Below are 24,537 nucleotides of genomic sequence, written 5' to 3'. Positions count from 1 at the left end.
GGCAACAAAAGTGCACCTCGGACAGTGAAACGAGGGAGGGCACAGAAGAAGCGACAGGGGAGCCGAGGCGGGGCGGCTCCGGCTCACGGAGAAGTCAGGGAAGAGGGGGCCTTGGAGACGGGTCCGGGGGTGAGCCCGGGATGAGCTGCTGCTGCCCATTGCTCCCCCTGTTGTAAGTGACATGGGGTCCCTTAGAGCAGCGGTCACCAACGCGTGGTTCGCAGACCACTGGTGGTCCGTGAGGTCTGAAAGGCTGGCAACTGCTGCCTTAGAGGTTACAGGGTTAGGGGCTATGTCCCTGTTGGGGAAGGAGAGGAGGAAGGGAATGGCACGGGTATGCAATTTGGGTCCTTTGTCCTGAGCATATTTCTCTCCTCTCTCTCTCCTTCTCTCTCTCTGCTGAAAATCTTAGGGCAGGTTTCCAAAGAATATTCACCAGCTTTCCAGCTGTGCTCTTTCAGGGTCATGGTCTCCACTGATTGGTCGGTGTTAGGGCAGAGGATCATTAGTCAGAGCAGCTGGTCCTAAGGCAGCCAAGGTGTCACGTGTCCAGTTTTGCTGCTTTTCTGGGCCTGGAGCTGACATACTGAGGCCTAGACGTTATCTTCCAGGAGGAAAAGGTCAGAGGGTCTAAACCACGAGACTAGCGATATGCTAGGGGAGGATGGGTCACTCTGGGACAAGGTTCTTGTTTTTTCAGTTTGCCCCTTGCCGGCATCAGAGCTCTCCGCCCCGAGTTTCCGTGCCTGGCCCATCGTCCTTGCTCTGCCTGTGTCTGACTAACACCAGCACTGCTGGCCAGGCCCAGGCCCAGGCTGCTCTGCAGGACCAGGGGCTGAACCAGCGGAAGCGGCTAGAAGGACCCCATGGCCTCCTCATGAATGTTCCTCACTGTGCCCTCATTGTACCCAGAGGTGCTTCGGGGCACCTGTGAGCTAAGAGTGAGGTGCTCTGCACCTACAACTCTTTGAAAATACGTCAGGCACCAGCACTGGCCACTGGGAGGGGTGCCACAATGATCCAAGTGGGGCCAGTAAGCCTGGAGCAAAGGCAGCAGATCTGCCCATCTTGATGAGACCACGTGGGTTTAACAATCTATACCCACCCCCACCCCACCCCCCAAAAAAAAAATAAATAAAAAAGCTTGCCGAGGCCCAGGGGAGGAGAGGGACCTGCTGAGACCGCACAGCTCGTTCTCGGGGATGCTGAGTGGATCAGCCACGGAGTCCCGGCCAGGATGTTCCCAGGCTACTGGACACCACCGTTTAGAAAGAGCATCCTGGGGGTGTGGAGTGCGGAATGGCGGGACAGGGAATTTCAGAAGACATCACAGAACACAAACCATGTCCCTCAGCATCCATTCCAGAACCATCTGTGCCCTGTTCCCTGCTTTCGCCCTCTCCAGAAGCCATCCGCCGACCCCAACCAAAGACAAACAGCCCATGCCTAGCCGGTTTGGCTCAGTGTGTAGAGCATCGGCCTCCGGGCTGAAGGGTCTCAGGTTCTATTCTGGCCAAAGGCACATGCCTGGGTTGCAGGCTTGATCCCCAGTGTGGGGCGTGCAGGAGGCAGTCGGTCAATGATTCTCTCTTATCATTGATGTTTCTATCTCTCTCTCCCTCTCCCTTCCTCTCTGAAATCAATAAAAATAAATAAATAAATAAAGACAAACAGCCCAGATGCCTTTTTTTTCACATTTAATCAACAGAAAAGAAAGAAAACCAATCAGAAAGAAAGCTCAGGAACTGGGGGCTGAGGGAGCTGGGGCGGGGGGGGGGAGGGGGCAAATGGGCTCAGACTTAGTGTGGACTGTGGGGGCAGGGCCTCATGATCCTGAAGTCCCTCAGATACAAGCATCCACGGGAGAGGAGGGAGGACGGAGTCAGAGCGAACTCGGTGGGGAGTGGGGCTTACGCAGGGAGGTAGCACGCTGTTCGGAGAGGGACGGACAGGAGAGGGGGCCCAGCCCTGCCCGCGGGGAATCACTAGAGGTGAGGGTGCCAGAGAGCATCAACCCTGGAGAGTCGCCCCAACGTGCCACCTGCCAACTCCCCAGCAATGCGCCCAGCTCCCCTGACCCCATCTTTTGGTCAGAGGTTAACCAGGGGCCTGGCAAAGGACACCCCATTTCCCTCCCACTCCCAGTCCCCCTGGGCTGAGGGGGAGGGCGATGGAAGAGTTGAGTTAAGGACAAAAAGAAGGCTGACGAAAGGGAAAAGAGGAGTATAAAGATGACTGCATAGTGGATGCAGAGCTATGCAAATGAGATGGGCGCAGGCTTGACCTGGACATCTCATTTGCACACCTTATGCAAATGCAATGAGATCCCTAATATAATAAATATATTTCTAACTTTGTAATAAATATTCTGTTTCTTCTCCCTCCCCTTCCCCAGGAAACGGGCACACAGTGGTTCAGGGGCCAGCTCGGGCTGACGCTGCAGCGAACACTGACTGACATTCAGAAGGAGCGGGGAGCACGGGGGGCTGGGGGGTCACCCCAGGAAGGACCGCAGAGAAGGATGAGGGATGAGATGCCTGGGGAAAGTGAGGACAGCATTCTTTTTGCAAAGGGATTCTCACCCTGGCTAGTAGGACTCAGTTGGCTGGAGCATCGACTCGTACACCAAAAGGTTGTGGGTTCGATTCCCGGTCAGGGCACACACCCAGGTTGCCGGTTCATTCACCAGTTGGGGCACATGGGAAGACAACCAATCGATGTCTCTCTCTCTCTCTCTCTCTCTCTCTCTCTCTCTCTCTCTCTCAATCCATGTTTCTCTCTCTCTCTCTCTCTCTCGCTCGCTCTCGCTCTCTCTCCCTTCCTTTCTCTAAAAAAAAAAAAAAAGGGGGGGGGTCTCCTATTTTACACAATTGCCCTCCCAGGACAGGAGAGTGGCATTCGGGGTCAGGGGACAATAAAAGAGCTGGAGGAAGACATCCGGGCGGGTCAAGGCTCTAGAATCTAGGGCAAGTGTCTCCTAAGACATGGGAGCTGATGGGAAACCCTGAAACGGGGACCCGAAGAGTGACCTCCAAAGCGTCTCCTCTCCAAAACCCCAGCCCGACACACACGTGCCGGTGGCAGAAACCCAGACCAGGTGTCGCATGCGGACGGACACGGCACAGAAAGAGTCTGGACGCCACCCCCTGGCGCTGGGCGGTGAGGAGCCGGTCAGGACACAATACTAGCGGCCCAGGGCTCACAGCTCCCCTCCGCATCCTCCCTGAGCCCCCCGACAGTCCTGACACGTGGGCCTGGCCAGAGCGAAGACCCCGATGGACCATGGTCGGAACAGGGAGCCCAGGTGTGTCCACCACGGGCCACGGGCAGTCTGGAGCTCTTCGGTCAGCAGCAGCAGGCTCCTAGGGTCAGGGCTCGGCCTCCCACGCCCCCTGACCTGGGCGGAGCCTGCTGCCCCTGCCGGCCTGGCCCTGCCTGCTGGCCTGCCGGGCGCGTGGGGGAAGTCTGCGGAGAGACCTCGGCAGTGAAAAGCTGTGGACGAGGGACTTCAGGGCAGTGTCCGTGCGGGGGCCTCGGCCTCGTCCCAGGGAGCGGAGAGCCGCCCTGCTCCCGGCGGTGACACCTGGCTCCTGCTCTGGCTCCTGCAGCCTTCGGGACGGCACCAGGGTGGCCCCACTGCCCAGGCCCGCCTGGCTGCCCGGGGGGGGGCTGCCCCTCCCCTGGCCACAGGGGGAAAAGCCTGAGGCCTGCTCCGAGACAGAGCGGGGAGGGGGAGGAGCTCGGGAGTAGGGTGATGTGGTCAGTCCAGAGGAGAGAAGCTGACTGCAGAGCGGTGGCAGGGGCCGTGCACCTCCTGACCATGTGGTCCCTAAGCAGCTCTCCCCGCCTCTGGTCTGAGCCCCGGGAGGTGACTCTGACACAGTCCCGGGCACCGTGTGGCCCTCCAGGAGGAACATCTGGTGGCCGATGGGCATCGGGAGGGGGCAGCACCTGGGCACAGAGGTGCCCCACGAACACCCACCTCCCTGGCAGTGCGTGCCTCCGCGCCGGAGCCAGCCTCGGGGCCCGCGAGGAGCCGCTCCCCGGGGCGGAGCGAAGGACCGTGGCTGAGGGGCGTGGCTGGGGAGGGAAGGGGTCCGGGTGTCCCGGTCGCAGCCCGGAGGGGACAAGGTCCAGTCCGGCAGGCTCAGTACACCCAGCTGACGGGCACCCACTGGGGCTCCGTCCGAAGCTTCTCCATGGCGGCCTGCAGCTCGCGGAAGGTCCTCTCCAGGTTGCAGTTGACCAGGCTGAGGTCGAAGTAGTGCCCGTAGCCCCTCTGGATGCGGCTGCTCTCCTCCACGGTCCGCCTCAGGTCCGCCTCCTGCCAACACAGGGGGAGCCCCCGCCGGTCAGTGTCCCCCGCTCACCCCCATCGCCCCCCATCTGCAGCCCGCCTGCCCCACGGAGACCCCGCCCCAGAGGCCAGCCGTGGGGGGTGCAGACTCCCTGGCGAGGAGCCCCTCCCTACATGTCCCAAGGTGCTCTCCTGCAACCAGGGACAGACAGACGGGTAAAAGGAAGGAAGGAAATAGCCCCTAGTAAGAGCCAAACATGGCACTAACATCTCTACAACTCACAGAATTTCCATTCCAGCTCTGCAAGGCAGGGCTCATCAGTCCCCATTTACAACAGAGAAAACGGAGGCGCCAAGAGTTCACGCAATCAGCAGCCAGTGGCTCCACAGAGCCTGCCTGACTCCCAAGCCAATGCTGCCTCCAGTCTGATCAGGCAGCCCGAGAGGCACTTGTCAGACCTGGTACTGGTGCAACCCCCACCCCAGACCCAGCCCAAGCTGGTCAGGCAGGGGCAGGGGTGAGAAGGGACTTGAACGCTGCCTTAAATAGCAGAGATGGGAGCGCTGGGGCCGGCCCAGCATGTCCCAGCAGCACCAGTCTTCGGTGTTTGTGGCCAGGGTGGCAGGCAGCAGAGGGGAGTCCAGCCCAAACTGCCTCTCCAAGGCCTGAGCAATGCTGATGGGGACCCTGAGAGTGGCAGTACCAGGTATGGCCAGCAGAGGGACTCCTGCGCAAGGAGTTCTGCAAACCCTATCCCTCTTGGGGAACAGGCTGCTCCAAGGGGGGGAGGTGAGGGGGGGGTGCCCTGGAGTCCTGCAATACCCAATTTAAAGCCTCTCCCCCAGCACTGCCACCTCCCCAAGGCTAACAATCCCCCTAGCAACCCTCCAGCCTGTTTTCCTCCCTTCCTTCAGCCTTTTCCAGAATCCCCCTGCCTCTGCCCACAGAATCCCACCGGCCCTCGGGGCTCCCTTTGGTCAGCACTGTCCCCACAGCGTGGGTGGAGCAGGGAACCTGGCAGAAGCTCCCGCCCCTCTGGCCAGCTGTGCCCCTGACTCCATGGGAATGCAGGCACTTCCTTCCCCGCTCAGACTCCCGCCTCCACACTGTGAGGTGGGAACGTGGCCTCCTCCTTCACCGATGCCTGGGGAGGACGGAGCCTCTCCCCGACCTCCACACCCCTTCTCCTCCTCAGCTCTGGCCTGCCCCCTCCCCCTGCGCTTCAGAGCCCCTCACCGTGAGCTGCTTGGTAGACACCCCACTTTCCAGGGCGGCCCGGTTCATGGCCCGAAGGGTCTCGTAGTCGGGGGCCTCGATGAACACGACGTAAGGGACAAACTCGGCTGTTCTCAGCACCTTCACCGCCTGCAGGAGAGAAGGGAACCTGTGGGGTGGTGGGGCTGAAGACGGGTCCCTGGGAATGAGTGAGACATCAGTCCTGGAGGAGCATGTTAGAGGTCCAGCTGACAAGTAGCTGGGGAAGGGGTAACTGAGGAGACCAGAGGAGTAGGGGGGCTTGGAGGCTGAGAGAGAGGGGGTCAGGGGGCTTGGTCCCTAGCAGCCATGGAGGGGGGCTTGGGAGATAAGTGCCGGGAATACGGGGAGGGGCGCGGGGGAATCAGAGTACCCAGGGGGGATACTGGGCAGACGGCGGGAGGGGGGGGGGGAGCAGGCCGGCATACCTGGGGGTTGACGTCCAGCACGCACACCTTGCCGGCGGCCACCACGCCCCGGATGGAGTCGATGCGCGTGCCGTACAGGTTGCCCTCGTACTCGCCATGCTCCAGGTAGCGCCCCGCACGGATGTCAGCCTCCATCTCCGCGCGGGACACGAAGCTGTAGCCCTGGCCTTCCCGCTCCGAGTCTTTGGGCCGCCTGGATGTGTCTGCAGGGAGGAGGGGGGACCGAGCGGGCACCGCCTCAGACATACACGCCATGTTCTGCTGCCTCCCACACACCGCGCCCTCGCCCTCACCGCTGGCGCGCACACACACACAGACTCTTTAGACATCCATATTGAGAGAAGCCAGCCCGGGGCTCACAGCGGGGGAGCAGAGGCCCCGAGAGGACCATGTGGAACCGTAAAGCAAGGCCAAGCTGGCCTGGCTCTTGCCCCCCAAAAAGCAGGAGCTTTCACCCCAACTGGTTCTGTCACCGAGAGGCCCCGCCTTCCATGAGGCCACACACAGCTCATGTCGCCGTTTCACATCAGGGCCCCGCTGGGCTTTTAAGCAAGTGAAACGTGAGAAAAGGCAAGGCTAGTCCAGCCCATCTGGCCACAGGCTCAAGGGACAGCTCCCCCAAACATCCCAGCCTGCAGTTCCCCCACCTGCCCCTAGAGGGCGCGCGCCCCACACCTCACACCCAAAGCGCTACTCCACGAGGTGCCCATGCATTTGCCCATTCCGTGCGCCCCGTCCTGGCCTGGGGGTGGGGGGGCACTCCCACTTCCGACCCCCAGCCAGCAGGCCCAGCTCCCACTCACAGGGCACCGTGGTGCCGTAGCGGTCCGGGTCCCACATGATGAGCTTGTTCTTGAGGCTGCGCCGCCCCACGCCCTGAGCCCCGATCAGCACCAGGGTTTTCCGGCGGAAAGGGGGCATGCGGGCCACCTCCTCGTAGATGAGCAGCTCGTGGCGGTCAAACTCTGCGCACAGGGAGGCGGCGCTGCTCACCGGGCGGAGAGGGCGGGGCGGGGCGGGGCTCTCAGGGGCCGGGGGCAGCAGGAAGGAACTGGGCAGGGTCAGAGCCAGGGGAGCGTACCCACAAGGCACGGGAGGGGGCAGAGAGGGGAGGTGCCATGTGCGAGGAGGGCGGGGGCGGGCGCCCACAATACCCACCTGCATTCTTGGTGGTCAGATACATCATTCGTTTCTTCTTCTTCCCTGAAAGGCTGCCGCACAGGGTCCCTGGCCGCAGAGAGAGGGGTGAGTGAGGCCGGGCCGGGGTGCAGGCAGGTCCCCGAGGAGGACCAGGGGCCTATACCTGAGTTGGGCGTCAGCTCCAGATCGCGTTTGACGAAGGCTTTGCGCTTCTCCTCCAGCAGCTGGCTGGGGATGAGCCCGGCGCTGCCTCCCTCCACGTGGCAGGCCTACAACGGACAGGGCCACGGCGCTGCCTGAGTGAGGGGGCGCCCCCACACCCTACCCGACCCCCTCACCGCGCCCGGAGAGGCCGCGCGGGCGCCCGAGGCTCGCCTGCCACCAGTTGGCGTCGTCCTGGTTGACGATCTGGAGCAGGTCCCCGGCGCTGAAGCGCAGGCCGGCCTCCTTGCAGGGGATGAGGCTGTCCCGGGCCGGGTCGTAGTCGAAGTGGCATTTCACAAACACCTGGCCCGGGGTCAGGGAGGGGTCAGGGGAAGGAGCAGGGAAGGCTGGAGGGGATGGGCCCTCTCCCATCCCCCACCCCACCGTCCCCAACCTCATGGGGGGGGGGGGTCATAGAGTCCACCCTCTCCCCCCTTCCCTCACACAGAGGAGAGAGGCCCTGGTACTGTCCCTTTAACAAAGGAGTGATGCCCCCAGGCCCGCCTGGCCAGCTCCCTGGTACCAGCCTCCCTCTGCGTGGAGAACAAAAGGCCTTAATCAGAAGGATGGGAGATCGCTCGGGCCTGGGGCCCGGGCCCCACCTTCCGAGGAGGAGGAGGCAGGACAGAGACCCTGACACCTAAGGCAGGATCCCTCCATCCTCTCCCCTCTGCCCCTGGGAGGCAGGGGCTCTGGCAGGCCGCTGCAGGGCCAACAGGGGAGGCGGGGGAAGCAGCCAGACCTCCACAACCCGCCCCCAGAGAGGCGGCGGGATAGGGCGCCTGGCAGTCCGACTCTGCGTGCCCACGCGGACACACGGGCACGCAGACAGCCGCACACCGGGCACGCGCTTGTGCACTTGGGCACCGCGGGCCTTGAATGCACGCACACCCCTCACCCGTGCACGTGAGCGCCCAAGACGAGGGCAGATGCCTGTGGGTGTCCGCGTCGCTTGCCTCCCCAGCCGCGGATCACGCCCCCTAGCTTGCTTTTCAACGCCGGTTGCAGCGTGGCTCCCCCCCAGCCTGTGACCCTGATGGGGAGGCTCGGCGCCCCCTGGGGCCTCGCGCTGGCGGGCACCTCGGCGGAGGGACTCACCTGGCGGGGCAGGTGGGGCTCCTGGTAGCTGGGCAGGATCTTGAGGATGACGCTGCCGCTGGCGCTGCGCAGGAGCTCCTGCAGCGCCCGGGGGTCGCTGCCCACCGGCTGCCCGTTCACCTCCTTGATGATGTCGCCCACGTGCAGCAGGCCTTGCTGGGCCACCATGCCCCCGTGCAGGATGCGTGCGATCACCAGCTCGCCCCCCTCCACGCGGAACGTCACGCCCTGGGGGACGGGGGGGGGGGGGGGGGGGTCGGTGGGGGAGATGAGCCCCATCACCAGCTCGCCCCCTCCACGCGGAACGTCACACCCTGGGGGACGGGGGGCGGGGGAGATGAGCCCCATCACCAGCTCGCCCCCCTCCACGCGGAACGTCACGCCCTGGGGGACGGAGCGTGGGGGAGATGAGAATCTCCTGATGGAGACTAGAAGATGCCAGGACCCCCGTCTAGACGTCCAGGACCCCCGTTTCCATCCCCACCCTCCCACGTCACCCTCGCAGACTTCTCCTCTTCCATCCTCGGCCCAAACGCTTCCCTTACAGGAGCCCTACAGGGCAGAACGAAGAGGGTTCTGGCACATGTACGTATGCAGCCCATACGCAGTCTGCGACCCCCTGGGTCTGCGTAGGCAGGTCCTTGGGCAAAGCTGATGCCACCATCATTTCAGCCCTCTCCAGGCTGGACTGGACCCCTGCTGGTACTTAGTCCCCCCACCCGGACCCACAGCTGGCCCCGCCCGGCTCCCTCACCAGGTGCTCTCCAGCCGTCTTGCGGATGCCCACCATGCGCACAGCGTCGGGGGGCACCGGCTGGTTGCTGAACGTGGGGTCCAGGCCGGGACTGGGGGGTGGCGTCTCATAGGTCTTTGAGGCAACAGAGTCGTGGGTCTCCAGGAGGGACTGGGGAAGGAGGTGGTGGGGAGAGAAGGGACCATGGGCCAGTGCCCTGCAGCCCCTTCCCGTCCCACCTCCTGCTCCCTGCTGGCGCGCCCCCCGTCCCGCCGTGGCCCCCCCAGCTGCACCCCCGCCGGGAGGAGACCTGGAAGTGCGGCTCCTGGAGGATGCAGGCCAGCTCGGCGGCCGTGCTGCTCTGCTCCGCCAGCTGCGCCAGGTCCCGCAGGATCTCCTGCACCAGCTCCAGGTTGTTGTCCCGCACTGCCTCCAGCTTCGTCTCCTCCAGCCTCTCGTGGGCCTGGGGGTGACAGTGGGACAGGTCAGACCTGATGCTTCCCCAAGAACCCTGGTACCAAACAGGGGCCCCCCCCCTGACCCCCCAGGCCTCTCCTCATCCCCAAATCCTGATTGTAGACCCTTACATAAAAGGTAGAACACTATATACACTCTTTGATCTCTTGGGGTTTTTGTTCAATTGGTTTGGTTTGTGTTTTTAACTTAATATGCTCTGGAAATCGCTCTATGTGGAGATTTTCCATTATTATTATTATTTATTTTTAATTACTTCACTTAACTTATTGTATGTTTGGAGTTATCACAATTTATTCAATCAGTCCCCAGGTATTTAGGTTGTTCTAATGTTTACTATTCTATATAACAGCGGCCACCAACCAGTGTCCACGAGCCACCACTGGTCTGTGAGGTCCAAAAGGTTGGCAGCTGCTGCTATATACCCTGTTTCCCCGAAAATAAGACAGTGTCTTATGATAATTTTTGCTCCCAAAGATGCGCTAGGTCTTATTTTCAGGGGATGTCTTATTTTTCCATGAAGAAGAATACGGTACACATTTATTGTTAAAGGAAATTTATTACCTGTATACGGTACGGTAGTATGGTATACTGGTTTGTCAACACAAACCAGACAAACTGTGAATCCTACAGTATCAAGAATTTACTCATTCATTCAATGACAATCATGTCATCATCTTCTGGAACATCATCATAACAATCCAATTCCTGAATTTCCTGGTGAATTTCTTGAGACTCCATTTCTTTCAGAATCAGTGGACCAAATATCTTATGTTTAGCCTGGGCGGGGGGGCCTTATTTTCCAGGGGATGCCTTATATTTTACTCAGAAGGAAACCTGTAAGTAGGTCTTATTTTCAGAGGATGTCTTATTTTCAGGGAAACACGGTAATAAAAGGCTAATATGTAAATCGACAGAATGGTGGAACGACCAGTCACTATGATGCACACTGACCACTAGGAGGCAGATGCTTAACTCAGGAGCTGCCCCATGGTGGTCAGTACCCCCCCACAGGGGGAGCACTACTCAGCCAGCAGCAGGGCTCAGGGCTGGCGAGTGCAGCGGTGGTGGCGGGAGCCTCTCCCGCCTCTGAGGCAGCACTAAGGAGCAGCGAGCCCAGCGTCTGGCTGAGCGGCACTCCCACAGGGGGAGCGGGCCTACGCGGGCAGTCAGACATCCTCCGAGGGGTCCCGCTGCGGGAGGGCACAGGCCAGGCTAAGAGGACCCTCCTCCTCCTCCAGTGCATGAATGTCATGCACCAGGCCTCTAGTAACAAAGCTACAGTGACTAACGCTGGCACAGCTGTTCTAACTCTGTGGAGAAGCTCTTCCGTGTAAATACCTAGAAGCCTTGCTGGGTCAAGCAGTAAGTACACACGTGGTCCTGACAAACTCCCCTTTATGGGGCTTGGGCTGCTTTGCCCTCCCACTGGCACTGGCTGATAGACTTTCAGGAGATTGCCACCAGAGTGTTAACGATAGAGCCTGCACTGGAACCCAGAGATGCCAGCTCCTGCCCCAGAACCATAAGCCAACTGCCGATTCTTTGAAAGTTATTCCGTCCTCTCTCCCACTCCAACCAACCTCTCTGATGTTGGCAGAAGACCCTTAGGATCATAATTAAGAGTTCAATAACTGAAAGAAGTCCCAGAGACTGGGGTGCCAGAAGGAAACATCACTCACTCTTCAAGCTGGATGTGACCATGTGATTTGCTTTGGCCAATGGGACGTTAGCAAATGTGATATGAGCAGAAGCTTGCAAAGTGCTTGGGATTTGGAGCTTGTCCTCGTTTGCTGCTGAGTCCACCATGTGAAGAAACTGGGGCCACCCTCCCAGAGGATGGGAGGCCTTGCCATCCCAGCTGCCACAGCCTTCCCAGGTGACCAGGCGGGCATGTGAGGCCATCTTAGAGCACCCAACCCCAACTCAGCAAGCCCATACCAGAAAAGTCACCAACTGATGCACACAATCATGAGAAACAGGGCACTATGCATTGGGGCTGTTTGTTACACGGCAAAGGCTAACTGATACATGAGGCTCCTCGCCACAGTAGCCTCTGCTTGTTGTGTCTGCTGGTCAGTGACCCCCGTGGACCCTCATTCTTCTAGGGCCATGTCTTGCTTTGCCATCTCTCTCAGCCTGGCCTGACCACAGGAGTAGGGTCCTCCCTGTGAATTCCGGCTAAGTCTACATTATGACAACTCTTCATGATTTAAAAAGCACCTCCACATCCATGACCTCCCCCACCATGCCTCTGACAGGTCAGCATCATTATCCTCACTTCTCAGAACAAATAACTGGAGCAGAGACGTTGTCAGGTATATGAACGTCATAGCCAACCAGCAAATCTTCCCACTCCAAACTCTGTCCTTTTTCCTTCACCTCATGGGGTGGCCTCCCAGCTGGCAGGCGCCCCTCCTGGTAACCGTGTGCCTGAACTTCTGAGTGTCGCCCACATTGGACTCTTCACCTTAGCCTTGCCTGCTGTGGAAACACCTGCTGCTGGCCCCCTGTCAGCCCTCCCAGGTGCCAGCCACCTGCCAGCCACCTGCTGTCTGCAGCCAAGCCCCCCGATTTATCACCTTTCTGCCAGGTTTGACTTCCCTCCAGAGCCTTTACCTCTTTGGGGTTGTCCCTCAGGCCCTGCCCCTCCCTGGTCCCAGCTCTAACTAATCCCTGGTCCCAGCCTGGCCTCCCCCACACTCTCTGCATCCCCAGAGAGAAAAGTCAAGCCCAAGTCCACAAGGGAAAGATAAAAAGGTTAATAGCCACCACATGCAATTCCACTCGACTCCATTCCAAAGGGTTTCTGGGCCACTTTGCCAGAGCCAAGCTATTTTTTTAAAATATATTGTATTGATTTTTTTTTTACAGAGAGGAAGGGAGAAGGATAGAGAGTTAGAAACATCGATGAGAGAGAGTCATCGATCAGCTGCCTCCTGCACACTACCTACTGGGTATATGCCTGCAACCAAGGTACATGCCCTTGACCAGAATCGAACCTGGGACCCTTGAGTCTGTAGGCTGACACTCTATCCACTGAGCCAAACTGGCCAGGGCAGGAGAACCAAGCTTTTACAGCTGGATCTTTGATAAAAGTACTTTGTCTATTAGATTAGAAATGTACTGCTACATACAGAATAATTACCATCGGTAACAAGGAGTAAAAGTAGGTCCCACCCTAACCGGGTTGGCTCAGTGGATAGAACGTCGGCCTGTGAACTGAAAGGTCCTAGGTTTGATTCCGGTCAAGGGCATGTACCATGGTTGCAGGCACATTCCCAGTAGGGTGTGTGCAGGAGGCAGCTGATTGATGTTTCTAACTCTCTATCCCTCTCCCTTCCTCTCTGTAAAAAATCAATAAAATATATTTAAAAAAAAAAAAAAAGAAGAGAAGAAGAAGAAGAAGAAGAAGAAGAAGAAGAAGGAGGAGGAGGAGGAGGAGGAGGAGGAGGAGGAGGAGGAGGAGGAGAAGAAGGAGGTCCCGTTATCCAAAGGAAGTCACATGGTCAAGCCCGGATTGAAGAGCAGAGACAGCCCTTTGGGGGGAAGTGGAGAAGTTGCATTGCACAGGGCCACGCTGCAGGAAGTGGGAAGGATTTTCCTGGGCTCAGGCAGGAGAAGGGGGTTCATTTACACCTGATCCGGCACACGGGTAACCTCTCTGTCAGGCTGCATGGGGAGGCCCCAGGAGGAGATGACAGACGTGGGCTCTATCGGGAGAAGAACATGCTGACAGTTCACTGCCATAGCCCTGGTACATGGTGAGCACACAATCGATTGTGTTTGTTGAATAGATGATGGACGACTGAGTGACTGAAGGATGACAGGGCCAGCCAGCCAGCAAGCCCATCATCGGAGAGCTGTCAAACAGATTAGACAAAGCCCCGGAGAGGAATGGGACTGAGCGGGGTCATGCTTTGGAGGGCACTGGCTAGAGTCCCTGAGATTCTAACCCTGAGATTCTTTCAGCCTGAGGGACTCGCCTTAGTTCATTGGCAGTCTCACTGTCAAAGCTATTTGATGAGTCTCTCTCACCCTTTCTCTTCCCCTCCCCTTCTCTCCCTGCCTTCCACTCTCTTTGAAAAGCAATGAAAAAGGTATCCTCAAGTGAGGATTAAGAAAAACATTAAAAAATAAAAAACACATATAAGGAGGAATTTACATCTAAATAGCTATATAGGCAAGCTATGAATTCAGGATTATGACATCATTATCCTCAAGTCAGTCCTGCTCCCCAGCTTTGATGAGTTCCCACGCTAACCCCTTTAGTGATTAGTTGAACCTTTACTTCCAAATTCCTCCTATTTTCCTGCCCGATCCCTGATCCCGAATTCCCAGCGGACGTCCGACCCACCTCCACTGGAAAATCCGAGCAATCGCACAGGATTCCTTGCAACTCCCAGCTTCGCCCCCAGCACAGCACTGGCACCGTTCTCGCCCTCCCTCCTCCTCCTCAGGAGAGGGCTCCTTCTTCACCTGCCCCTCCCCTCACCGGTGCTGCTTCTCTCTGTCGAAGGCAGCACCAGCCCCACACCTGCCCTCTCAGAATCCAGGGTGCCTTGCTACCCTCCACCCCGCACCTTCCATAGCCAACACCAATACTGCCCATTTACTTCCTAAATATCTCCCCCTCCCCTCCCTCACGCCCTGTCACCAGAGGTCTGGTTCAGGACCATCCTCCACCTCAGTCTCTCCAACTCCATGTGGCTGCCAGAGGGATCTCCTAAAATGTCCACATCCCATCATCAGCCCCTCCCACCCTCCCGGCTTAAAACATGGAAGACTCCATCCATGTTACTCACAGGACATCACAGGGCAACGTGCAAGCACCCAGCACAGCCCCAGTGCCCTCCACCACCGGCCAGCACCTCCGAAGCTCACACCCTCTCCCACCTGAACCTCCAGCCTCACACCAGTCCCCTGTGTACTCACTCCCCACTCTTCTCACCTCTGCTTCAGCCTAAGCTCTCCCGATGGCCCAGGATGCCCTCCCTCCCTCCTCATTCTTCCAGACGCAGCTCCAGTGGCCCTTCCTCCAGGAAGCCCCCCCTGCCCACCCCGGGCTGAGGCAGGCATCTGCCCTTTAGGCTCCAAAGTGCCTACTGCACCTGCCCGTCACCGCTGTGACCCAGTTGTTCAGTAACTCCCCCGGTTAGTGTGTCTTTTACCCGCCTGAGGCATGGCAGGTGACCACGGAAAAATGTCTGCACAAAATGCCCAATGACAGGGACATAGGCAGGAGGACCTCTTGGAGATTCCACACAGACATGCTCCCCGCCCGCCCCCCAGACCCAGTGCCCGTGTACCGGCCTCCTGGAGCACTATACCTTGGCCAGCGATCTTACTATGGGGCTTTCCATAATGCCGCGGAGGAAGATCAGGTCCAGTTCCGCGGCCCCCGTGGCGTTGGGGAGGGATCCCAAGTTGTCCAGGACTTGCTGCATGGCTGCGGGGGGAGGGGGAGGCAGTGAGACACACGGGTGCCAGCGAGGCACAAGAGACCAAAACACGCGGCAACAACCCCACCTCACGCCCCACGGAAGACAGCCCCTCCCCGGAAGGCAGCACTTCCCTCCCTGCCAGGCCCGGGAATGCCGGGGTGGGGCCCTAGGGGGCGTGGCCTTGGCCTGTTCTGCAGGCCCTGGGTAATGCCAGCCTGGGCAGGTGGGAGGCCCCAGGCAGGAGGAAGTAGACTCCACTCCGCTGTGGGAGGAGCTGGAAAGGGCAGCAGGCGTCAGGTTCCAGGTTCTGCCCCACAGCAGAGAACCGCAAGCTCCGCACTCAAACTCCGAATGGGCTCCGGAGGGAGAGACAGTGCTTGGATCTTGTTCCTGAGAACAGGCAGCCGTGCAGGAAGCCAGGGCCCACCGTTATCTAGTGCAAGCCGTGCCACTAATTCAGTGTGATGTTGCATAACTCACTGTTTCCCACTGGTCTCAGTCTTTCCCTCCTATAGAACGGGTGGGTGGGATTAGATGGTGTCTATAAGCCCTTCAGCTTTGATTATATATATATATGTCTAACATGCAAAGTGTCCCCTCAGGAGTTCGACCGACCGGGAGTTCGATCGCTCGCTATATGACGTGCGCTGAGCACCAGGGAGTGGCATGGAATGAAGGAAGGCCCCTGGCCGGCTGCCTCTAGGGACCCTACCCATGCATGAATTGTGTTCACTGGGCCTCTAGTGATCTATAATCATCCAGAAATTAATATAGAGCCTAGGAAGCCAAAGCCGAGGCCCAGAACATTGGCAGGAGGTGGGAAAACAGGCCTGGGGTGGCTGTGGGCACCCAAGGGCAGAAGTCAGACTAAGTCATCCCCGGGGTCAGCAAACCCTCAGCCTGGGGAAGGACATAGCCAAGGACATGCGAACACCTGATGCTGGGCCCCAGCAGTCGCTGAGGTCTGAGGTAGGTGTGGCCATCACCCACCAGCAGAGGAGGGAGCTGCCAGCTGAGGCAGGTCCTGGGGGAGGAAGGGAGAGCAGAGTGTGCCCAGCTGGGGGCCAGAGATGGGCAGGGGGTATCATTAATCTGCCACCCTGCCACCCACACTTACATCCACAGAACAGCTCCCAAGCCATGGAGGAGGAAGGGTGGATACAGCCCCTCTTACTGCTTTTGTCAATGCCCCCTCGTCCAGGAAGGAGTGGGATGGGGAGGAGGAGTAGGCGCTGAAACTGGAGCGGGCGGACATGGTTCAGGGGCTCCTGGACTCCCATCCTCTTCCCCCTCCCTCACCCCACCTTTTCCAGAAACAACATCCTCGTCTGTCCTTCAGATGGGTCCTGCCCAGGCCTGGGCTTGCCCTTGTCAGAGACCTGTAAGACCCCTAGTGGGCTCAGAAAGATGCCAGGGCATGGACCCTTCCCACTCTGCAGGGCATCCCGGGGTCCACCCGCACAGCTATCCTCACCCACAGACTCCCCAGCCTGCCAACCCCGAGGAAGGACTGAGCCAGGGAGTTGGCGCCCTCTGCCCAGGCCAGCCCTCCGGAGGGGCTGTGCCGCCAGACCCGGAGGCTCCCGGAAGCCCGTACCTGGGACACCCTCTCCAGATGCCTGCACACCCTTCCCCTCGGCCTCGGGACCCTCCTTCCTACCTTTCCTTCGGAGGTCGGCTTCCTCAGAGGACCCCAGGGATATGACCTCCAGGGAGGCCCCGCTGCCAGGGCTGCCGGCCATAGCGGCCCCCACCCCAGTCTCGGACCCAAGAGCAGCCTGCACTCGGGCTGCGGCCGCCTTCCCGGCCATAGGCTGGCGGCGCTGGAGGAGGCGGGACTCGGGGAGCGCCTTCTGCAGGCTCAGCCAATAGAAAGGCGCAGCCACCCTGACCGCCTTGCTGATTGGTCAAAGGCGGGAGCAAAGAGAGTCCCAGTACGGCTGCTGGCTGGACGCCCCCCCCCCCCCGCCCCTGCTCAGCACCGGCCAGTGGGGGGGGGGGGGCGGCGGCTGGGAGAGAGGGGCGGGGGCGCTGTCCCTTCAGACCTGGGGCGGCGCTCAGAGACCCTCCCCTCGCTGCCCAGCTGCAGGAAACCCAAGGGGAGGGGGAGGGACTTGGCCCCACCTTGTTCCCGCCCTCGCTTCTGAAGATCTGTCCTCCAATACACCTGGAGGCCACCTCCTCCCCCTGCCCTCTGTGTCCCCTCTCCAGGCCGTTTCCTTTACAATAATAACCCCTCAGAACCAAAGGAAGCGCCTCCCCCACCCCCAACGACTCAGTCCTCCGCCTTACCCAGCCATTGGGGGTGAGGGGGTGAGAGGGTGACTGGGAGGAAAAGGAGGGCGGTGAGAGGTGGCACCACTGTAGCTGGGAAGGATACCTTAAGCCCTTCTGACCCCACATCTCAGCTGTAGCTTCTCCGGGCCCCCCATCTCCCATTAATTCCTCCCCTTGAGTAAGAGGTGACTGTCTGGTGGCCAACTCAGGCATCTCGGAACTGAGGAAGGGGAAAGGTGAGGGAGCACTCTTGCAGCAGGGACAAGAGCGGTAGAAGGGAGGGAGTTGGCATTGACCCCAGCCCAGCGCCTCCATCACTCTCAGACCCTGTGCCCATGAGGCCGTCACCAGGTGCTGCTCCTGCCACCAGATCTCCATTCCCTGAGGAGTGGCAGCAGCTTGCATTGCACTCCTGGTTGCCATGGCAATGGGAGGGCTTACACACCAGGAGGTTAACCCTGGGATGCAAGACAGATTTAAAGGGACAGCTGCATCTGAATTCAGCCTACATCCCCTCTGGAGTCCAAGAAAGAAAGGAATCGGGTAAAGGGAAAAGAAAGGAGAAGGCTGCCAGTCTGGAGACTCCAGGGACAAGTTCTCTCAATTCTCAGCCCATGCTATCACCTCCACATTGCTCAGCCCTCCCCCCAGCCCTCCGGGGAAGGGCCACCCACCTTCCGAGAAGTAGAGGTGGGGGTCTCTCTGCAAGAGGAATGCACCCATACCATGCCCCCTCCACCATGACGATGACCATCTTGACCCAAGGGGAGGGGAGGGAGAAGGACCTTGCTAGCTTCACCCTCTGCAGAGCCCAAGGCTGGGATCTCTCCTGAAAGGAAGAGGCAAGTGGGAGGGTAAACCTGACCTCAGAGGCAGGGGCACAGGTGTCTGTCAGGCCTGTGGGAAGTGTAATGGCCACCAAGAAAGGAGAGGCAGAACCCCCATTAGATCTTTTAGGGCAGAAGCTAAGCCTGGGCACAGAGGCTGCCTGCAGGAAGGGCTGAGAGACTCATAGCCTTTAAGTCCCACATCACCTCTTAGCAGAGGATGAAACATGGGCTTCGAGGGGTTAGGCAGCTGACTCCTGCTCTTCTTTAGGTTTAGGAAGGCGGGAGCAGCCCAGGGAAGCCGGGAGGCCCCAGGACTCCTCAGAGGAAATAAGCCCCATAGCCACACCCCTGGGCTCACTCCCTGCCCTGTCCCCCACTCACCCCAACCATGCCCCCATCCACTGGCCTGCAGCAGGGAAGCTGAATTGGTGGGCCTTTTCCTCCCTCCTCACCCCTGCCAGGCACTGTTAATGGGTTTACTGGGCAGCCCCGGATTGAGAGGCCTCTAATCACAGGCTCAGGGACGGGCTTAATTAACCCATAAGCAGCTTACAGTGGGGCCCAGGCATGCCAGCGCAGGGAGGGGCGGGGCCAGGGTGCCCAGCAGGCTGCACAGGGAGAAGAGGCACTGAGCCCCCGAGGCTGCAGAGGCTGGGGACATTAGTGCAACACTCCCCCCTGCCCCCCCGCAGGAAGAAGAGCCCTATCCTGGGGACACGGTGTCACCAGTCAGGTCCTGGCCCACTCACAGCAGTCTCTACTTTCCCGGTGCAGGTTCTCAGAGGAGAACAACCGTCATTTTAACGCAATTAGGAGCCTGGGGCATCTTGCAGAGGCAGCTGCAAAGCCTCCAGCAAGAGCTACAGGGGAGGGAGGCACTGGGCCACAGGAAGACAGACCGATCAGAGCAGTGTAGAGTTGTTAGGGCCATCAGCCTCAGGCACAGGGAACTTCACGATGGTCCCTCACTGCACTGAAGGGGCCCTGAACCCCAGGGTGGAACACAGACTATGTGCAGAGAAGCGCTTGTCCATAATGAAGGCCATGGCTGTCATCAGGTTCTCAAAGGAATCCAGGACCAATGATCTGGTCCCATCACCGCACCTTACAGATGGGAAACCTAGTCCCAAAAGGGAGGGACTGACTCAAGGTGACAGGTGAGTGAGGTAGTAATTCGGAGTGCAGCATAATGATTGTGACGGTTCCTAACAGTAACTCTCCTTCTCTGACAAAGCTTTGGGGGCTCCCATCAATCTCTTTTTTTAAAATATTTATTTTATTGATTTTTCACAGAGAGGAAGGGAGAGGGATAGAGAGCTACAAACGTCGATGAGAAACATCGACCAGCTGCCTCCTGCACACCCCCTACCAGGGATGTGCCCGCAACCAATGTACATGCCCTTGATCGGAATCGAACCTGGGACCTTCCAGTCCACAGACCGACGCTCTATCCACTGAGCCAAACCGGTTTCAGCCCATCAACCTCTTTACGGAACAGGAAATGGGCTCTGAGAGGGTAAGCAGCTTGCTCCTGAGGCTTCCTCGCTGGTCCGGGTGGCCCATTTCCTTGCCCTAATCTGGTGGGCACCGCATCATGGACTTTTCATCCCCTGGCGGGGCTGTGGTTGCCCCTCTACCTCAGCCGCCCTCCAAGGCCCAGCTCCTAGGCAGGGGGTCACTTCCTCACCAGCCAGGTCCCATGCCCCCGCTGTGGTCCTCCAGCAATAGTGAGGGTGCATTATCTTCGGAGCATTCATACCCCTGCCCTTCCAGGAAGTGTGTGAAGCTCAGTGTCTGGCACTACCCTGGGGCAGGTGTGGGAGGGCCACGGAGTTGCCTGCATGGCTGGCGGAGTGGCTGGGTGGAGAGTGGTGTTCCTACAGGGACTGGTGGGCGTGCCTGGCAGCTGCTCCCCGCCCTGCCTGGCACCCTCTGAACCGCTAATACTGACTTCCGCCCCCTTTCTTACCAGTCTCAGAGTTGGTGGCGGCGACCGGCATGGTGAGGTCGGCAAAGGTTCCAAAACGTCTCTCCTAGAGGAGGGAAAAGGAGGATGAGAAAGGAATCCAGAAGGACCTCCCACTCAAGACCAGCCAACACAGAGTCCCGGGAGGCGGGAGGAGCAGACAGTTCATGCCCAGTTCTTCAAGGAGGAGGTGACAGGGGACCAGAGAGGTTAATGGATTTGCCCAGGGTCACAAAGCTAATGAAGAGAGCTACAATGAAAACCCAGGTTTTGTGACTCAACAAAAAATTAAGCGTTTCTGCCCACCACCTGACCTTTCTATTTTTTTTTTTAAATCCTCACCCAAGGACTTATTTATTGATTTTAGAGAGAGGGGAAAGGAAAGAGGGAGAGAGAGAGAGTGAGAGAGAGAGAGAGAGAGAGAGAGAGAGAGAGCCCTGAACCCACAACCTAGGTATGTCCCCTGACTGGGAATTGAACCTGCAACCTTTAGGTAAACAGGACCATGTTCCAAACAGCTGAAGCCACACAAGTCAGGAGGCTGTCCTCGATTTTTTTTTTTTTAAGAGGGGTTGGGTAAGAATACAGAATTTGAGTCAAAGGCAGGAGAGATGGGCGTCCAGACAGTAAGCTCCATGAAGTAAAAACCGCATCTGTTTTGTTTGGCCTCCGGATCTCAGGCCTAGCCCAGCGTAGACATCCGTCAGTCTGTCTGACCGAAATGATGATGTCTCGCCTCCCTGAGGCCTCCCCGGGTTCCTCTTCCCCTCCTCCCCTTCCTAGCCCAGAGGGGGACCAGGAGAGCAGGGGCTTTGGGCAGAACCAGGTGTAGTTTACAGCCCTAGTTCCCATTCCAGAACCTCCCCAAGGTGGGGTTGGCGTCCCCATTTTGGGGAGAAATGGGGCGGGTGGGGTGGGGGAGGCCACCCACCACCCTTCCTCCGCCTCCCCGGGTCTGTGCTGCTGAAGAAAACGCTAATCCCCAGTTGCCATGACAACAAAAGGCAGTGGCTCACAGCAGGGGTGGGGGAGCGGAGGGAGGAAGTGGCCGGCAGTGCCCACTTTAGGACTGAATGGCAGTGCCCAGGGAGAAGGGGAGCCACAGCTTCACCTCCCTCCCAAAGGAAGGATTCTTCCCGGAGAGAACGCTGCCTGGTTTTACTAAGATCCTCTCCCATCCCCCTCCCAGCCTGAGCTGGTCACCTGAGCTCAGATGACAGGAACTACAAAGATGGCTGGACCACTCCCCTTCCTCCGGGCCTGCCCCCGAAGATGTGGAAGAACGCAACCTCCTGTCAGGCTGGCATCAGGCTGACAGGAATGCTCAGGACCCGCCGTGCCAGCCAGTGCCCCCAGTGCCACCCCCGCTGTCCCTGTTCCTAGACAGCAGCAAGGAGGGATCTGTCTCTTCCTTCCCCATCCCAGGTCCTCACGACCTGGACCTGGAACCTCCTCGCGGCTGGCGCTGCTCTCCCTGGCAGAGGTGCTGACGGAGGACTCGGCCGTCCGCCTCCGGTAGAGAGTGGGGGCTGGGGGGAGAGGCAGGGAGATTCTGGCCCCAGAAGTCTCGCCCAGCCTGCCTGAGTTTTCTCCCCGAGGAGCCGGTTCCCACGGCAGCGGCTCGCCTTGCCCCACCCCCTCCCCGGCCCCGGAGAGGGCGGTCCGGCTGTGCCCACAGGAGAACAGCAGTGCCAGGCGAGCCGGCCTGGCTGCGGGCCAAGGACCGGCCCCCCCGGGGCATCTGGAACCCGCACCGCGCAGCTCCCAAAAGCCAGGACCCGGGTGCCCCCTCACCCCTCGCTCAAGCCTATCCCCATGACCCCCAGGCGGCTGGCGATGCGGGCCCGCGGGGAAAGGAAGCGGTTCTCTCCCGCTTCACACCCACCCCTCCATCGATAACGGGCACAAAGAGGCGGGGAGAGTAGGGTCTGACCGAGGCGCTGACAGGTCGCGGGGAGGGTGCACAGTCTGCGGGATGGGGTGCTCGGGGCCGGGCGGGCTGCGCGCAGCCACAGCCGGAGCGCCCTCGCCCCCGCCCCGCGGCCGCAGCCCTAACACGCGGGGCGCTAGGACCCGGGGGTCGGGGGGCGTGTTTGGAGCCATCAAAGAAGGCTCTTTGCTCGGCGCCCGCGGGAGACCTAGGGATGAGGTCATTGAATGGCGGTCCTCAGCCCTGTCCTCATTCGCCCCCCATCCCCCTTAGCTGACCTAACTTTCTGACCCCTGGCTCCTGGTTCCTAACACCCATCCCCTCCCAAACTCCAAGCTCTGACCCTGGCCCCTGACCCCGACCCAACCGCCCCCCCAAAAAAAAAATCTGGGAGGAGGAAGAAGGAACGCGCCCCTTCCCCGGACCCTACTCCCAGAGAAGACTGAGATTGGGGTGTTAGCCTCCCAGGGGGGACCGGGGAGCCACGGAAACCCACGCCGCCTCTGCCTCGCGCCCCCACCCCCCGGAAGCGCTGGCAGCGCAGTTCTTACGTAATGCCAGGCTCCGAGGTCCCCCGAACCCGCGCGGCCCCCGGCCCCCGCACCGCTCACCAGCTCTGTGCCCGGGGTCACGCTGGAGCCTTTTCCGCGGGGGCCGGGACCAGTGACCATGGGCAGCGGGGTTTGGCTTCTCTCGAGGGGGCACCCGAGAAGGAAGGGGCGACAGGGGGTGCAGAGGGAGGAGGCGAGCCTGGGGGCCGGGGCCCGGGGAGACTGGACTCAGAGGATAGAGGACCCCTGGGTGCAGAGGACACCGAGGCGGGTGCCGGCCCGGGGGTCGGGGGTCGCCTACCTGCGCGCACGGGGAGCCCCAGTCTCGGCGGCTCGGGCGCAGTCAGTCCGGCTCTGTGCGCTTCTTGCTGTCAGTCGCTACCCGGCTCTTAAAGCGGCAGGACCTCCTCTGCGCGAGGGGCGGAGACCCGGAGGGGAAGGAGGGGGCGCGGAACAACCCCGGGAAAGCGGTCTTCCCGAGCAGCTGGCGGGTGGGCCGGGAGGGGGCGGTGTGAGAGGCATCGCACAGCCCACGGCCCCCCGCATCCTGCCCGCCCAGGGAGGCACGAGCTGGGACCAGCACCACGAGTGTCCCCCGTCGCCCAGAGATCCCTTAGAAGCGCGATGATGAGTGAACGATCACTCCACCCCTTTCCCTCGGTTTGGATCCGAGTTCCAGTGCCCAGCGCGCCTCCCTTTACCTCGTCGTCCTCCATTTCAGGTGGAAAAGGAGTTAAGGGAGGCCTCCAAAGACAAGAGATCCACCCCCCACCACCACCACTACCACCAGGGCCTCGGGCTCAGGGGCAATTTTTAAAGACTGGAAGGATGGATACCTGGACCCCCGACTCTCTGCAACAATTTGCAAAAAAAGGGGGGGGGCCGTCTTCGCGAAGGGATTCGAGACCCTATTTTAAGCCTGGACCAGAGAGCTGGTCCATACCCCTGTCGGGGGAATAGAGAGATAGGTAACCCGCTACCCTTCGTCAGAGGCCCCTAAATAAAGGGTTAAACCTGGTTGCCCGCCTTCGCCAGCCTCTGGCTCCACCCCAGACCTTGTAGTGAAAGACATTGCGCGGCCTACGGATGCTAGAAGCTCCCACTGACCACCCTTCGCTCAGTGCATCCAGCCTTCGGGGCCAGCCACGTACTGCGCTGCTAAGGAATCTATCCTGAAAACTTGCTGAGAAATGGGTTTGACTTGGGAATTCATCCCAGAAGCAGAAGCCTGACTGGTCCCTGGGTCCCTGGAAACTCTGCTTGCCCTGAGCTTTATTGTTTTTTTAAATATATTTTATTGATTTTTTACAGAGAGGAAGGGAGAGAGATAGAGAGCCAGAAACGTCGATGAGAGAGAAACATCGACCAGCCGCCTCCTGCACATATTGGGGATGTGCCCACAGCCAATGTACATGCCCTTGGCCGGAATCGAACCCGGGACCCTTCAGTCCGCAGACCGACGCTCTACCGCTGAGCCAAACCAGTTTCGGTGCCCTGAGCTCCGGAGGGCACAGGGGCATGGGTGTACAGGCAAAAGCCGCAGGACCAGGCCACACAAAGCCCTCTGCCTTCACTGAGGGAGGAGAAAAGCGTTCATGGCTGCAGGCTTCTGTCCCAAACTACACAGGCTTCCCGGAGACACTGCTTCCAACCCTCTCCCCTGTCCTCAAGCCAGAAGATCCTCCTGGTTTAATTCTAGATGAAGTTCCCTTCCGGTTATGACCCTCCACTCTCACTGGACAATCTCTGGGTGAGGTTTCGCTCTGCCATTTGCATTTGGCTGGGAAGTGGAAGGATCCTGAATCCCTCCAACACACTCGTTATTTCTCAATCAAGTACCTGTTCCTACACAGCGACCACAGCTTCCATTCCATTCAGGGTCCCTAAATCCAAGCGAGATCCCAGATTCT

General features: G+C 59.6%; 1 protein-coding gene across 4 annotated transcripts; it reads right to left on the bottom strand.

The window, feature by feature from the left end:
* Nucleotides 1-2,752: 2,752 nt before the first annotated feature.
* On the bottom strand, nt 2,753-23,044 carry MPP2 (MAGUK p55 scaffold protein 2). Of its 4 annotated transcripts, XM_084863500.1 has the most exons (13): nt 22,929-23,044; nt 20,150-20,213; nt 14,960-15,078; nt 9,466-9,618; nt 9,177-9,326; nt 8,423-8,650; nt 7,496-7,627; nt 7,284-7,389; nt 7,139-7,207; nt 6,784-6,945; nt 5,981-6,183; nt 5,535-5,663; nt 2,753-4,324 (listed from the first exon to the last, which is right to left on the bottom strand). In XM_084863500.1, exons 2-13 carry the CDS (start codon nt 20,178-20,180, stop codon nt 4,148-4,150), a joined length of 1,659 nt encoding a protein of 552 aa, XP_084719626.1. In that variant the 5' UTR covers nt 20,181-20,213; nt 22,929-23,044; the 3' UTR covers nt 2,753-4,147. The 4 variants fall into 4 exon arrangements, with proteins under 4 accessions (XP_084719626.1, XP_084719625.1, XP_084719624.1 ...); XM_084863499.1 differs by lacking the exons at nt 20,150-20,213; nt 22,929-23,044 and adding an exon at nt 18,025-18,138; XM_084863498.1 differs by lacking the exons at nt 20,150-20,213; nt 22,929-23,044 and adding an exon at nt 18,025-18,135 and having other exon boundaries at nt 14,943-15,078.
* Between the last annotated feature and the right edge of the window lie 1,493 nt (nt 23,045-24,537).

Source organism: Pipistrellus hanaki (assembly GCF_964339955.1).
Source record: "Pipistrellus hanaki genome assembly, chromosome: 16".
In the NCBI taxonomy this organism is placed as follows: Eukaryota; Metazoa; Chordata; class Mammalia; order Chiroptera; family Vespertilionidae; genus Pipistrellus; species Pipistrellus hanaki.
Note: the sequence above shows the minus strand (reverse complement) of the source record. Positions and strands in the feature narration are given on the sequence as shown.